The sequence below is a fragment of the Phodopus roborovskii genome, unplaced genomic scaffold, assembly GCF_943737965.1.
Source record: "Phodopus roborovskii unplaced genomic scaffold, PHOROB, whole genome shotgun sequence".
NCBI lineage: Eukaryota > Metazoa > Chordata > Mammalia > Rodentia > Cricetidae > Phodopus > Phodopus roborovskii.
In genome coordinates this window covers 340,974-356,066 of record NW_026125739.1, presented here as the reverse complement: position 1 = coordinate 356,066, position 15,093 = coordinate 340,974, and the positions used below count along the sequence as shown (strand labels likewise).

At 39.6% G+C, this 15,093-nt stretch overlaps 1 protein-coding gene across 1 annotated transcript in view; it reads left to right on the top strand.

Moving 5' to 3' along the window:
* The window catches only part of Fam135b (family with sequence similarity 135 member B), a 281,424-nt gene that overhangs the window by 160,082 nt on the left and 106,249 nt on the right, over positions 1-15,093 (top strand). Inside the window, exon 4 of the mRNA XM_051178560.1 lies at positions 13,805-13,944. Within this exon, the coding sequence (XP_051034517.1) occupies positions 13,805-13,944 (140 nt within the window). The remainder of the gene's footprint in view (positions 1-13,804; positions 13,945-15,093) is intronic.

Below are 15,093 nucleotides of genomic sequence, written 5' to 3'. Positions count from 1 at the left end.
TATAGAAAGGTTACAGCATAGATCCAGCCTTATACCTGCAGGCCTGCTAACTGCAGGAATGCTAACTGCATTCAAATTCAGCAGCTCTAGGAAGATGAATGATATCCACACTCAGACAAGCTTTTTAAATAATCTTGCTGTTTTAAATTAGTGTGTTGACTCCACAAGTGCTCACTGTATGACAAAGCATCTTAAACGGAGCTGTATCCATTATCCTCTTTTTTCCTTTCTTCCTTCTTCCTCCTCTTCCTTCTTCTTTTTGATTTCTCAGGGCCTTGTAGAAATTTAGACCCTGCCTTGGAAAGCAATATGTAGCAGGCTTTCTTGGACCACCAGCCCCAAAATCATGACATGGAGACTTATTATTAATTATGAATGTGTGGCCTCAGCCTACACTTCTTTCGAATTAGCTTTTTTAACTTAGGTTCTATTCATCTACATTTGTCTTGGAGCTTTTTACCTTTCATTCATTTTGTAGTCCCCCTTTTCTGCATCCTCTGAGTCTGTCTGGATGGCCCCAGGAGTCTCCCACTTTTTTTCCCTCCTCCTCTTTTGAGCCTGGATTCTCCTCCTATTTAATCTATCTACCTGGCAGCCTCATCTATCCCTCTACTTCCTACCTATTGGATGGTCAACTTTTTATTAGAGCAAGCATGTGCCTTAGGCAGGCAATGTAAAACAAATGCAACATACCATTATATACTTAAACAAATGCAGCAGAAACAATTGCAATACATTTTTGCATGGCTAAACAATTATTCTACCCCACAACATACTCTTCCCTATTTTTCTCTAGGAAATTATGTGACTTTTTTCTTACATATTGACAAACACATACTTGACAGCCATTCTGTTGACATGTTACACAGAAAATATAGTTTACCTTTTAACTTTGTTTGGGTCATTTTTGTCATCTGCATTTTAAACATTTAGGTTTAATACACTAGCATTATGTCTAAAGGCTGACCAGGTTTCTTATCCCCATAATTATTCTTATAAACAACTTGATACTGGAAACTCATTTGATACTTGGGGGAATTGAGGTTCAGAGATGTAGGGATGTCCTGATTTGTACTCAGACTTGTTTGGCTCTGTCATTGGGATTGTTTTGAAACATATTTTTATGAAGCTACTCTTGGGTATTCTGGAGATTCCCTATGAGTGCCTCTACCCCAGCAGCACCCTGCTGACTTAATCTGCCCTGTGTTTCCACCTTGCCATTGAACATATTTTTCTGCACAAGCATTTCCTACAGGAGTCACAAGCAGCATTTGAAATAGCCCCAGGACAAATCTGTTTCCTACATGTTCATTTTCTTGCTTCAGGAAATTCAAAGTATTTGCTCTTACCCTAATGAATGTATTTGGTTCACTATCCAAGAGAATTTAACCTACTGAAGAATGATATGTGCATTGGTCACCAACTAATGGGAGCTGAAAGTAAGCTCTCCGAGTAGACCATCTTCACTCAGGCTAATGAAGAGGACAACTCTGTCCATCATCAGAGGTGGTATAAATAGAACCTTCATAGCAAAGTTATCTCAAAATAATGAGCTTGTATTTTTTCTGCAAAATCCATTTTTCTCTTTCCCTCTGACACCATATTGCTCCCCTAATCTAACTGAAGGGTTCAAGAACCATGAAGATCATTAACCATATGTTAATGAGATCTCTCTCTCTCTCTCTTAACCCCCCCCCCCCGTGTGTGTGTGTGTGTGTGTGTGTGTGTGTGTGTGTGTGTAGAGGTGTCAATGCTAGTCACTCTGTATTTTGGGTTTTTTTAGAAACAAAATCTCCAAGTGATCTTGGAACTTGCTGATTTAGCTAGGCTAGACTGGCTTGCAAATCTAAGGGATCCTCCTGTCTCTAGTGTCCCTGCACTGGGGTTACAGTGAAGCACAGCACATCGCTGTTCTTAGCTCTTTCATATGGTTGCTGAGGATTGGACTCAGGTCCTGTGTTCACTTGGCAACCAGTTTACTGGCTCTATTTTTGTGTTTTTCTTTGCTTGTAGGTCCATAGATATTCTGACTTCTATTGAGTTTCAATTGAAATAGCACAGGAAAATATCATTTTCCTTTCTAGACAATAAATTTCTCTATCATCAAATGTGCTGTATTTCTTCTGTTAAGTTTGAATTTTGTAACACAGCCTCACAACTGTGAAAATGCTCACTATTTTCTTTGTAGAAAGTTTTTGTTTTGTATAGACTAAGGCCTATGGGATCAGAAATTTTCATCCTAATTTCCAAGCCTTACTGCCTGGTAAATCATTCCATAGTTAGATTTAGGTAAAGACATAGCATCTGAATAACTAAAATATGCAGATGTATAATAAAGATCATCTCTAGACTCCATTTAGATACCTCTTCCCTTTTACTTAAGCTCTGTAGGAAACCTGGGCACATGTGTTACAATATTGGTGGTTTTGGATTGAAACAATTCAGGTTGACATTGTTAAAGTTTAGGATGCCATAGAAGTCATGAGCTCTGGAAACAAATGTTCTTGTTTACCTTCACTGAAGTCAATGTGCTTCAGCCTTCTGTGCCAATGGCTGAACCACATGCTCAGGAATTGTTAGTAATAGCACTAATAAATTTCTGTTGGCCGAATAACTGTATACACCAAGAAGTATACAAGGTGTTTTGTAAATATCAATTTACACATAATCATGCTGGAGAAAAACTATTGTTTCCAAAGAAGACCTGGAATCCCCAGTCTGAGATTTGTTTTATGTATGAAGACTCTGATATTATATCATGTATTTAAATTCTCTTGTGCCATATTCCAATGTCTGTGTACGATTTTGGAGAAAGCATAATAGACACACATTTTCCCACAAAATTTTCATTCTGGTGAGAAGAGTAGTCAGTCAATACAAGTCAAGTGGTGTTCACAGCTTTTAGGAAGAATCTACTAACCTACAGATTCATGACTATTGAGGAAGCAGAGGAGTGATATCTGCCATGGAAGGGGTGTGGATAGAGCAGTGTAACATTAGTTTAATATCAAGGTTAAGGAATATCTCAAGGAAAGACTGCAAAACCAGTTCAGTGTGGACCAGAACATTCCTTGACCATTTGGAAACCTGCAGGGCAACTAATCATTTGGACAGAAATATATTTAGACAATGAAGAGGGCAGAAGGTAGTCTTGGGGGCACAGCAGAATGTGTCTAACACTGACAAAAAGAAAAGCCAATGGCGGCATCTTTGTAGTCAGCTAATAATTCACAAATTAGGAAGAAGGGGGCTGGATGAGCGATTTGGCTTAACTCTGATGAGAAAGTATAGAGAAAGTACATCTAAAGATCATGGAAAAAGATCTAGCCTAGGAAGGGGAAATTCATTTGTAAAGCAGGGCAAGAAAAATAGTTATGACCTTTTAATCATTAAGACTGTATATTTTCTTAGTCCAAGTGTGATGAACAAAGACAATATATGAAAACTCTGTAGTGTTAGGGATGACATTCCCTGGGGATGCCCAGGAATATTTAAGGCAAGTGCATTTGTTATTCTGAAATGTCATAACAGAAGACCTCATGGATACAACATAAGGGAAATAGTATTTATTTGAGTTCATATTTCCAGGCAGTTTTAGTGTATCATGCCAGGGGAGGCATATTGCCACAGGTCAGAGCATAATGGTGGAGAATATCACATCATAGCAGACCAGGAAATAGCGAACTAGTGACAGGAAGTAATCAAATATATAATAAACTCCAGGATCCTATGCCCAGCAACCCGCCTCCTAGAGATGGGCTCTACATACTAAAGTAGCCCAGGAGCTGAGAATTAAGCTTTCAAATCATTAACCTGTGAAGAATACTCCAAGGTATATCAGCAAAGGGAGGCAGTACCATGACCCTTGCCCACAATAGCCTACAAAGGGTCAAGAGGAACAGTGTTCATGATGTCCAACAACATCATTAATTATGTTTATGTCATGCAACTTCAATATATGACAGAAACACTTTAATTTCTTTGACCTAATTCAAGAGCATCAGGAACTAGCCTTCTTGACATACCTTTTTCAACATGATGAACTAAAACCATCTGACACCATGAGAAAAATCAAGTCAGATGGTGTCAGATGGTTTTAGTTCATCATGTTGAAAAAGCTGTGTCAAGAAGCCTAGTTCCTGATATCCTTGAACTAGGTCAAAGAAATTGAAAGACTCAAAAAAAAAAAAAAAAAAAAAAAAAAAGAATTAATCCTTCAAGCTGCTGTCATCAAAGCGGGACCACAATAAGTCTTATATTCAGCTAGTCCAAAGACTGCCAGCTTCTTGGGGATAAGGCAGGAAGTACAAGAGTTCAGATCAAGAAGGGTCCCTGAGAGCACAGCATGGAAATAAAACTCTCCCATTCCATGCCCACTGTGTCCAATGGAAAACTAATGGTTTATCTCAGCCAAGGACAGGGCTGAGTATAGTGAATCTATGTCACATACTATGTCCAGTCCCTGAGAAATGTAGCCTGACAAGAAACCCTAAAGACACTAATAAATCAAAAAGATGACATCTAACCCTAGAGTAATTCCAATGTCTACATTCAGGATTATACATCAAAATTGTGGCATTTGGCACCTCTGCAAATATTGGAAATAAATGCTGGTGACCCCTCCAGTGTCCTGAAGGTCAAAGGGCTTGGAACACCATGTAATTTAGAAAGACAACATGAGAAGCTGAGATGAAGCCACACCTTCAGGCATAGTGCAGTGAAGCTAAACAGCCTTGGCTTGAAAACACCTCACTTATTTTAATGAGAGGTAATGTTCAGTAATGGCAGTGACATCTACACAATTGTGTAGATGGACTTTCTTTTCTTGTCTGGTCCCACAGCTGTTTAGCCCCAAATAAACACACAAAGATTTATAATAATTATAAATGGTTTGGCTTATGGCTTAGGCTTCTTACAGGCTAGCTCTCTCTTAATTATTAACCCATAACTACTCATCTATGTATTTCTACATGGCCTTATCTTACCAGAGAATGTAGGCATCTTAAATTCCCATAGCTACATGGTGTCTCTCTCTGGGCTTCTCTCTGTATTTTCTCTCCATCTGGTCTGGTAGCCCCCCACCTATACTTCCTGCTTGGCTACTGGCCAATCAGTGTTATATTCATCAGCCAATAAGAGAAATATATGTATAGAAGGACATCCCCCATCACAATTGTAATAACTGATGCCCATCACTTTCTATATCCCTGGGTGAATACCCAATGGAACACATCATCCAAGGCTTACAAAACCTGTCAGGTGCTGATATTTTCTGGGCAGTTCAGATTCTGGAACTGAGGCTGTCCTGCCAGCTGGATACTCTGGCTTTGTGGAAGACAGAAGCAAAACAGCCACATGATTGTTCATGCTCACCAGTGGCTGTGGAGACCCCAGCTATTTGTGGAATGACCCATAACTCTCAGTTGTACTCTGTGACCTATGTCAAAGTCACCATGAGCTGTAGAGCAGTGCTGTGCTCCTGAGAATGCTTATGATCAGGCAGGGACAGTGAAGCACTTACAAATGTTTGATTAGCTGTGATTGCAGATAAACTTAGTTCTTCTTGGGTGGGAAGCATATGGCTGCGACAGATGGCCTAGGAAGCCATAAAGCACATTTGCTGAGTTTCCTGATGATTTTTAACGGGAGTGTGTGTGTGTGTGTGTGTGTGTGTGTGTGTGTGTGTGTGTGTGTGTGTGACCAGGATTAGAATGTTGAATTCTCAGAGTCCCATGCTATAGTTCTTATCTATGCTATTGTTTACAAGGGACCTTTTATTGAGGATTTAACTGGAATGAGACTGTATCAGCAAGCTAGCTGGTGCATCTGACATCTAGCTGAGGAATAAATAATAAAACAAAATGGGAGGGTCTGTCTAGGACATAATAAGTGTATGCTCTGTCTTTGACATAAAGGTCATCCCCACTCAGAAAGAAATAGAGCTACAATTGTTGTCTCATAAGTAAAAATGTGTTAACTTCTAGAGCCAGCTCAGATTCCCCAGGGAATAAAACATAGTTTTTGAAGTAGAAATAAATGGGTCAAAGAGCATAGTCTGACACATTGAACCAAGAGGTTGTGGAAGAAGCCATAGTGGCCCGAGTGACAGGAAAGTGATGGCATGAACTTTGATACTTCCATTCAAGAATGATGAAGAGTGTGGACTGGCTGCTGTGGAAAACTCAAATACTGCTGGTGCTGTCTGGGGACTAAAGATGAAAGATTTAAACGTTTTGCCTAGAGTCCTTTAGGTGTAGTCACAGAGCTTTTCCACGCACCATCCAAGCAATGCCTGATGTGTATCTTGTCTTCTCCCTTTTCAGTGTACAAAAAACAACTGCAGATCTCTACCACCCCACCCCCATTCTCCCATGAGAGTTCTGTTGTTAAAATCTTATATTTAATCCTTTTATAGCCACATCAGTTGCTGGTTTTCATCTAATAGTTTGCCTACCTATCACTTGGTACAAGCCACATCAAGGGCTTTGAAAGACCCACCCTGAATGGTGGTGCTCTCCCAGTCACAGTTCACACTAGAGCAGACTGAGGCTCAGACTGGAAGATGCTTTGTGCATGAGTACACACTTGATACATTTCAATGAGGAGAACAAACAGACATTTTTCAACTCAAAGCTGCCTTTTGTTCTTTAAAAAAAAAAATAGGTATTAAGACTGTTCACTGGACTCTGTCACTGAAATGCAAATTGAAGTACTTGAGACTGCTCAGCAGTGGGGATAGATCTGGAGGAAGTCTCAGCAGGTGGGCTGTTGGAGGACTATAGTGTGCTGCAGGCCTCATTCTAGGCTTTTGCCTTTGCGAATATAGAGCAATGCACATTTTTGACCTATGAAGTGTTATTAAGTGCTGGACTGACTGGGTTCAATCTAATAGGCAAATCATTGTGGCTTATAATTAAGTAATTAATTATAATTAATCCCACTCAGTGTTGATAGGAGAACACTCCCTAAGAAATTGCAGCAACAGCTCTTGCTTACTGCCAGACATTTAAATGGTGTTTTTGGCTCTTGGGTTTAGTTGCCCTCTTGTAAATGTAAATTTGTGCCAGGATATAGAACCTTGAGTTTCCTTGCAGAGTAAGTTAGGAGTGAGAACTCATCAACATTAGAACTATGATACTGGCAAGGATCCTTCTGATGTGGGATGGTTTTATCAAGTTGCCCTCCTCCAGCCTTGTTCACATTGGTAACTGATGGAGGTACTTACTGAGCATGTGTAGAGCCGAGTGATTCTGATATCCTGAGCCTATTCTTCCATTATTCTAGAACTTTGAAAAAAGAATCAATGAAAAAGGTCACCAGAAGTGAAATGTGAGAGAAAGAAGTGGGTAACCACCATGTAGAGTGTTGGAGAGTAACCACTTCCATTATATTCTCGCCAGCAAAAGAATAAGTTCTAACATATTGTCAAAATGGTTAAGTAGCTGAATAGTGAATGGCCAGGTAAATGTCAAGAAATAGAATCTGAAATAACAACAAAAGAATACAACCTGAAGCAACCGTACTCTACGTTGTATTCTTTTGTTCAATTGGACATTGAGCATATAACAAACTATATGTTCACATGTTTCCTCATGAATAAAATGAAAGACATATAGTCAAATTGATACATATAAATAAAGTATGCAAAAAATCTTGAATATGGATGGCCAATACAAAGCTAGTTCCTAGCAATATTCTAGAACCCATAATCATAAACAGGAAGGGTTTTCGTATTCTGGGAGCACCCGTCCCCCAAATTCAGCAAATAGAAGGCATTGTCTTCCATGATGCATCCAGTGATGAAGTCACTCATGTTCCAAGAACAACTTTATACACGTGTCCATACAAGTTGGCCCTGTTTGTCACAAAGAAAAAACAAAGACATGAGAGTGAGATGGGGACTTGGAGGGAGGAGGGAAAGGAGTCGATAGCAGTAGGAGGAGGGTAAGAGAGGGCTGCAAAAAAGTATTATTTGTGAAATTGTCAAATTATAAATTAATAAAAAATGATTGATGAGAACATTGTGTACATCAAGCACATGCTAACATAAAAGAAAGAGGACATATGACAGACTTTGTGGGAAAAAAATTAAATTTTTCTTCTGTTTATAACATATTACAGAAGTGGTTTTATAAGCCATATAATTAGTAATAAATACATATTTTTCTGCCCAATTTGGCATACATAAAGTATTGACTTAATTAACAGTAACAGTTTTCAATTACTCTTTGTGAGATATTGCAAATAATACAACTTCACAAACAATGAGGCATTCCTTAGGGGGGAAAGGTCCATGGATTTGAGTCAAAAATATCATTCCTTAATCAACAGACAGTATTGGAAAGCAAAACATATCACAAGGAACTGTACAATGTTGTTCATTGCTGAATCCCAGTGTTCTTAGATTTAGTGTATATGGGTCTGTAGTATCTCTTTAATGCATGCACAAATGGATCTAGTTTATTAAACATCATAAAAAGTATTAATCTGGGTTTATATGAGAAGCATAAACTTACACCCACATCTATTAAGGCAAAATAATAAATATCCCATCTACAGAGGAGCACTTTAAAAACAAAAACAAAATATCCAATAGTCATTGCAATTGCAGTAAAAATGATATTTTCTTGATGTGTCACCAGTGAGATGTGCTTCACGAATTGGAAGCACCCACACAATTACACTGTTTCAGTATTCCAGATGAATGTTTGTTATGAAGTATTTGTTAGCAGAAACTCTGTTCCCCATCTCACATCATCCAGAAAGTTCTACATAGTTGAAGTGGCTCCCTTTCCAACGATGTATCTAGTCAGCTCCTCACTGCCATGCATTAGATTGGCAATTCAATCTATAGAAGTGTAGATCATTAGAACTCATGAAGGTGCTCATGACTTGGTCGTGAGCTGATCCAACCATCTGTTTAGATCTCTGGAGACCCTGCTGTAAGCTCCTAGTTTATAATTCTTTATATATGACTGTGCATTCAATGTCTGGCATCTCCAAAACTGGCAATAAAATTTAGTTATCATAATAATGGGAAATGGGTCTTTAGAAGGCAACAGACTTAAGACTCTACCTTAGGAATATCATAGTTACCACTACAAAAGGGCAAGTTAATGTTCCTTTTGTCATGCGGATATCACAGAAAGAAGGTCTTTGCCAGAGAGAGACCCCTTGATGTTGAGCTCTCCAAAAATCTGGAGTCAACATATTCCTGTTCACTAGAAACTGCATAGTAAGTGGTAATATGTAATTGTAGCACAAAACACACACACACACACACACACACACACACACACACACACACACACACACACTTTTGCATTTCAGCTGTGGCTCAACAGAGTTCAATCTTCCGATGGCATGAAATTGAGTCAGAAGTGCAGTGAAATCAGTCTTACCCAGGAGGGCCTGAACCTCATAGTGTTGAATGGTCACATCTTGGCCTTTGTTTTCTTCACTTAACTTTATTTTTGAGACCAAAAAGCCCCTCTGTTCCACAGAGTATGTGGATAGGAAAGCTTGCCTTTTTTAATGTCCCCCAAGACTTCACACACACACAGAAAGAAAAATAAAAGCAAAAAGTGAAAACAAACAAACAAAAAACCAAAATCATCCTTGTTCCTCAGGAATTCCTATTTCCCACCCCACTTGTTGCTACTTTAATGAATGAATGGGCAGGCATATCATTTACACTGATCAACCCTATGCTTCAATTCCATCATCCAGAAACATGTGGATCACATTTTGCTTTGCTGTGGATCACGTGGCTTTGCTTTGCTTCTTCTTGAATTGTTGGAGAAAAAGTGATCATTTGGTTTCAAAGTAGCTATCTATCTTTCCTGGGAAGCAGGCATTGTACTTGGAAATCTAAGTTTTGAGAATTTTACACTTAAAAACTTTATTCTTTATTCACCATTTCCTGTAAACTAGGAAGGACAGGTTTTTTTGTTGGTTTGTTTTTGTTTTTTATGTTATTTGAGCTCAGATTAATTTATCTGCCCAAGGCCTAAAATTCCAGAAAGGGAGTGGGAATGAGCATAGAAATAGCTAAATAAGACCCTAAATAAGAGAAGTCTTTCTTCTGAGACCCAGGTAGTCCTGGAAGGTCTCACAGACTGATGGTGCTTTCCCAATTTTCTTTCTAGTGGGGGGTGGACAGCACTCTCTCACAGAGTGTGGGTTGAGCTCAAAGAAACCCAGAGGTGGATTTCCAGTTTTGTATTTGGTTCATATCTGTGACCTGTGAGGGTGTTGTTGTCATTGGGCTCTATAGAATGAATGATAGTTGCAGCTTGTCATCCATGCTCATGTAACCTTTAGAGTGTGTGTGTGTGTGTGGTATTTCAGCAGAGGAAGATCATCATCTGAATTGTAAACATTAAGAGGTCTGCAAATATGAAAACTCCTCATATTACTCATTTTAGGGGAAAAGAGAAATATCAAGATATAAAACTTTGTTCTTTTGCCCTTTGACCTGAATCCAGGAAAGCTGTTGAGATGTATTTTGTGTACATTGAGGACCTCTGTACCTTTCTCTGCCCTGCTTGCTTTCCTCTGTGCCACATTCCTTCCTCCAGTTTCTTCTTCCTCGTCTTCTAATCCTTTTCTCCATTCTTTTTATTAATTAAAGCCCTTACCCTCGTCATACTCAATGCAATTTTTGACATAGAGAAGTAGATAAATTTGGATCACTCTTATAACTCACTCAGAGAGAGTATGCTCCTTGTGTGATGAAATTTCAGTTTTCAACAGTGCATCCAAAAGAAAAGAGGACAACTTTTCAATGTTAGTTGTTTTGTTTTTGTTTATTTGGTTGGTTGGTTTTTTTGTATTTCTTTCTTTTTTTTTTTTTTTTTTTTTTTTTCATTTTATGGTATCATGGCTTGAGTCCTTACAGAGACCAGGTAACTTTTCTATAGCTCTGACAATTCTCCAGTCATATTTTTAATTTTTGCTTTGAGATATGGTGTAACCAGGTTAACCTGGCTGGTTTTAAATACATTCAGGCAGGCATACAATTGTCTTGCTTCTGCCTTCTGAGTAGCTGGAATTAGAGATTATTATCACCAGGTTGCCCACTGTGTATTAAGTCTATGAAGGATGCGGGTCATATATTTTTACCATTTCTGAGTTCCTCATGCCTGTCCATGAGAGGAAGAGGAGGCATAGATGATAAGAATGGGTCCCTCAAGTCTGATGGGGAAACCTGCAGAAAGAGAACAAGGGATCTGGAGTAAACTATTTTAGTAATTAGCTTTGCTGAGAAGACAATAGTACTACATTGTAGATGTCAAGAAGAGGGAGAAGGGTTGGGCTCTGCACACATAAACAGCCATCAGAGAGAGAATCCCAATGGGTCTACATAGGCAGGCTGAAATCTCAGTGATGGTCACCCCAGAGTGAGTGTCTTATGATTAGTGCACCTTCCCTTAGGATTAAACATATAACCCCTTGTTGGGCGATGAAGGAAAATGACACAGAGTCCCATGCAACATGCTAAGTGCTCTGTCCTGGGATGAATAGTGTATTATGGGGCCTTGGGAACATCAGTAAAAACAAATGGTTCTCTGTGATCTAGTCTGCCAATCTGATCTAAATCAAGGGATATTTGTTCTTAAAGACCAGTCTAATGTCACTGTATTCAGTAGAAACTACCGAGAAAGCCAATTCTCAGCACAGCTAAAATGCCATCCTCTTTTCCACTTCAGCCCCTATATAAATCAGGTTGTAGGATCCTAGCCTGTTTGGTCTTCTTTATATCCATAGTACTTCCACTTGATTAATGTGGATATGCCCATTTTCTTTTTCAGAAGAAAAGCTATAAGAGATGAAGTCACTTCCCACAAAAAGGAATCAGATTATGCTTCTTTGCCAGCTGTCCCTCCCCCCCCACCCCAGACAGCAAACAGTCATATTGCTCAGACCATCAGAGTACTCACTCCATCCATCATTTCCACATTGTTGGTCTGACTTCTAGACCAACCAGGCTCTGACAAGGAAAGGAAGAAGAAGTAGCATGGGAAATAAAAACAGGGATCTGAACACAGAGGACATTCTATTTAAAAGCCATTATCAACTTTACTCCAACAGGTCCCAATGGAGCTAAAGTAGGACTGTGATTTTATTTCCTCCCGATGATGTACAAATTAGAGCTGGCAGGACTTAGCAGGCAATATGGGGCCTAACATGGTCTCTGATTCCTGGCTACAGAAGTGTGTGCTTGGATGCTACTGAGCATTGAAAGGATATGCCAATGCTCTCAATCCTTACTTCCAAGGGACTCAGACACCATGAGAAGTTTTTATTTGCTGTTTGAGCAAATTCCTTTCTTTTTTAAAGCTCATTTTTTTTAATCAAGCTTATATTGGTTGCTTTTCCTTTGCTATGATAAAATATCACCATCACTTATAGGAGAATGAATTTATTTTGGCTTACAATCCTAGAAGGCTAGAATCTATCATAATGGTAGGGACAGCATGGCAGCAAGAATCAGGCATGGTAGCTGGAGCAGGAATCCAAGAGCTCATACCCTCAACCACCACTTCAAAGCAAAGAGAAAAAGAGAAAAGGCTGAATGTAGGAAGGGTTTTTACTTTCCAAACCTGATTCTAGTGACATATTTCATCCCACAAAGCCACACTTTCTAACTCTCCCCAAACAGTGCCACTAACTAGGATCACATGTTCAAAAGCCAAAACCTGTGGGTAACAATTCTCATTTACTCTCCCAGTTCTTGGGGTCTCCATTGTCACAACAGTTGGATAGTCATATTGAAAGACACAATTGTGTCTTTGGAATACCATCATTCTCACCAGATCATTTAAAACCTTGTCATCTCCTAAGGACCACAATCTTCAAATGGTATCACATGAAATTTATATTTTAACCTGTGAATTTGGGATAAACAAAAGCATTCAATTCCCAATAAGGGAATGCCAAGGTGTTATCCTTTAAATTTAGGGCATTAGTCTATAGCAAACTGACCAAAAATTTTTTCTTGCAGATTAAGAAAAACACATTTAAAGTGCTTTGGAAGCTACTAAGTACGTCTTATAGATATTATTGTTAACAAGTAATCATTGCCTTGCATAAAATTTGACATTTATCTTTAATAATCACATTATTTTTCACTCTATAAAGTTGTGTGGTGTGCATTTATAGACATGCACCTATTTCATGCACATGAACCTGGGGAATGGCTACAGATAGGTCTCTTAACCTTAGTGCTTATTTGAAATAAACTTAGCATTGAAATATTGTTTAGGGATAATGAAATAGAGCTCCAACATAATGTGGTTCATTAAATTGTTTGTCAGCAGTACAATTAGAATCTGACATTTGCCTAAAATTGATTCCTCAGATCTCACAAGATATGATAGCATTTGCAGGAAGTATGGATCCTATGAGCATTAGGGAGTCTTTATAGAAAGAAAACTGCCTTCTCTAGTTTATTCACCATACTCCTGGAAGAAGGTGCAGGGACTCATAGAATTGATATGTGATCAGATAGGGAATTTTGCAGGCAGTAACTTCCAGATAGGAATACTGCTCATAGCAAGAGTGGATTTGCCAATGTCATATGGCTTATAAGACATTGAACAAGGTTCTCTTGAAACACAGTTTACTCAGTGAACACAGATCTTCCTGTAGTGGGCTCTCATTTGTTTATGATCTTAAGCTTTGGAAACTATAATGTGGGTTAGAACCACATTATTCCCAGGGGCAGAAAGATACGTGATGGGACTGTTGTAGGATGGTTCTGAAGTTTACAGCCTCCTACTGATTTCCTTCCTGTTTGCAGAGAGCAGCAACCTGCATTCAGCCTGTGTCCATGAGAGTGCTGTGCACAGTCGAGTCTTCCAGATCTTATATAGGAACGAAGAAGTTCCTATAAATGACGCCATGCTCTTCCGGGCTCATTTGCTCTTAGATGGTGAGAGGGTAAGTCTTGATCTCCTTCTAGCCACAAGAGGTTTTCTTTCTGAACTAACCATTCTCTCCCATTGCTGGACTCAGGGTGTGTGAAGAAGCTACAAATTGGTTTTGAGATCTGGTAAGAATGTATGGTTCAGATAGTTGCTTATTTCTGATAAGTTTGCTTTTTCTCTTATTTACATGCCTGCTCATTCCATGAAGCCTTGGTTCCATGTAGTCATTCCTCACTTGCTTGAGTAAACTTAGCAAATATGCTCAAATGTACTCTCCAGGAATAAATGGTTTGGATCATCTGTTCTTTGCAAGCTCTGGGTTAGCTTATTGGGTAAGTGAAGACAGTTTTAAGGTCTCCTGACTTCAAGGGGCTGATAGCTCAGTTAGTAAGCAAATTTACAAGTATATGTCTTGCTGGACATAGCTGGGAGGAAATCAAGTGGCTCCAGGAATAGAGAAAGAACTTTGGGATGATCAAGCTGGAGCTGGAAATCATTCACAGAGCAACTCTTTAAGAAGCATGCATTGGGACCCGCCTACCCATGTAGGACCACCCTGAGACCCACCTGCCTGATCTTTGACCCCACCAGGGCCTCTGCCAGAGGTGAGTCTGGGACCAGTTCAGGTTGAATCCCCCCACATCCTTCCCTGAGAACTCCCTCGATTAGCCCCGAATCCCGCTCCCCCTTATATCTAGTACTCTGATCAACAAAACCGCAACATAGAACCTGCCCTCCCCCTACCCTGTAAACTACTGAGCCCACTGTTCCACTGCATTGGTTGAGCACTGGGCCAGAGAGCAGGTCCAACAACCCCTTCAACTCTGGGGAACTTCCTGGATCTGCTCAGAGCACATTAGACCCACCTATGCACGCTGGACCACCAAGTCCCCACCCACCTGATTTTTGATCCCCATCACCAGGCCCCTGCTAAAAAAAAGAGACATCCTAGAGAACTTGAACCACCCAGAAATACATACATCATCTCCTGACACACTTACGCCAACCAGGAGAGTAGCATAGAGGGAGAAGGACTCCACCTGAACCCACTGGAAGAAGCGATGGGAAGACTGCAATACAAGAAAACACATAACAATAGAAAGACAAGCATGATACCACCAGAATCTAGGGACTCTACAGCAACTAGACCTGAACATACCAA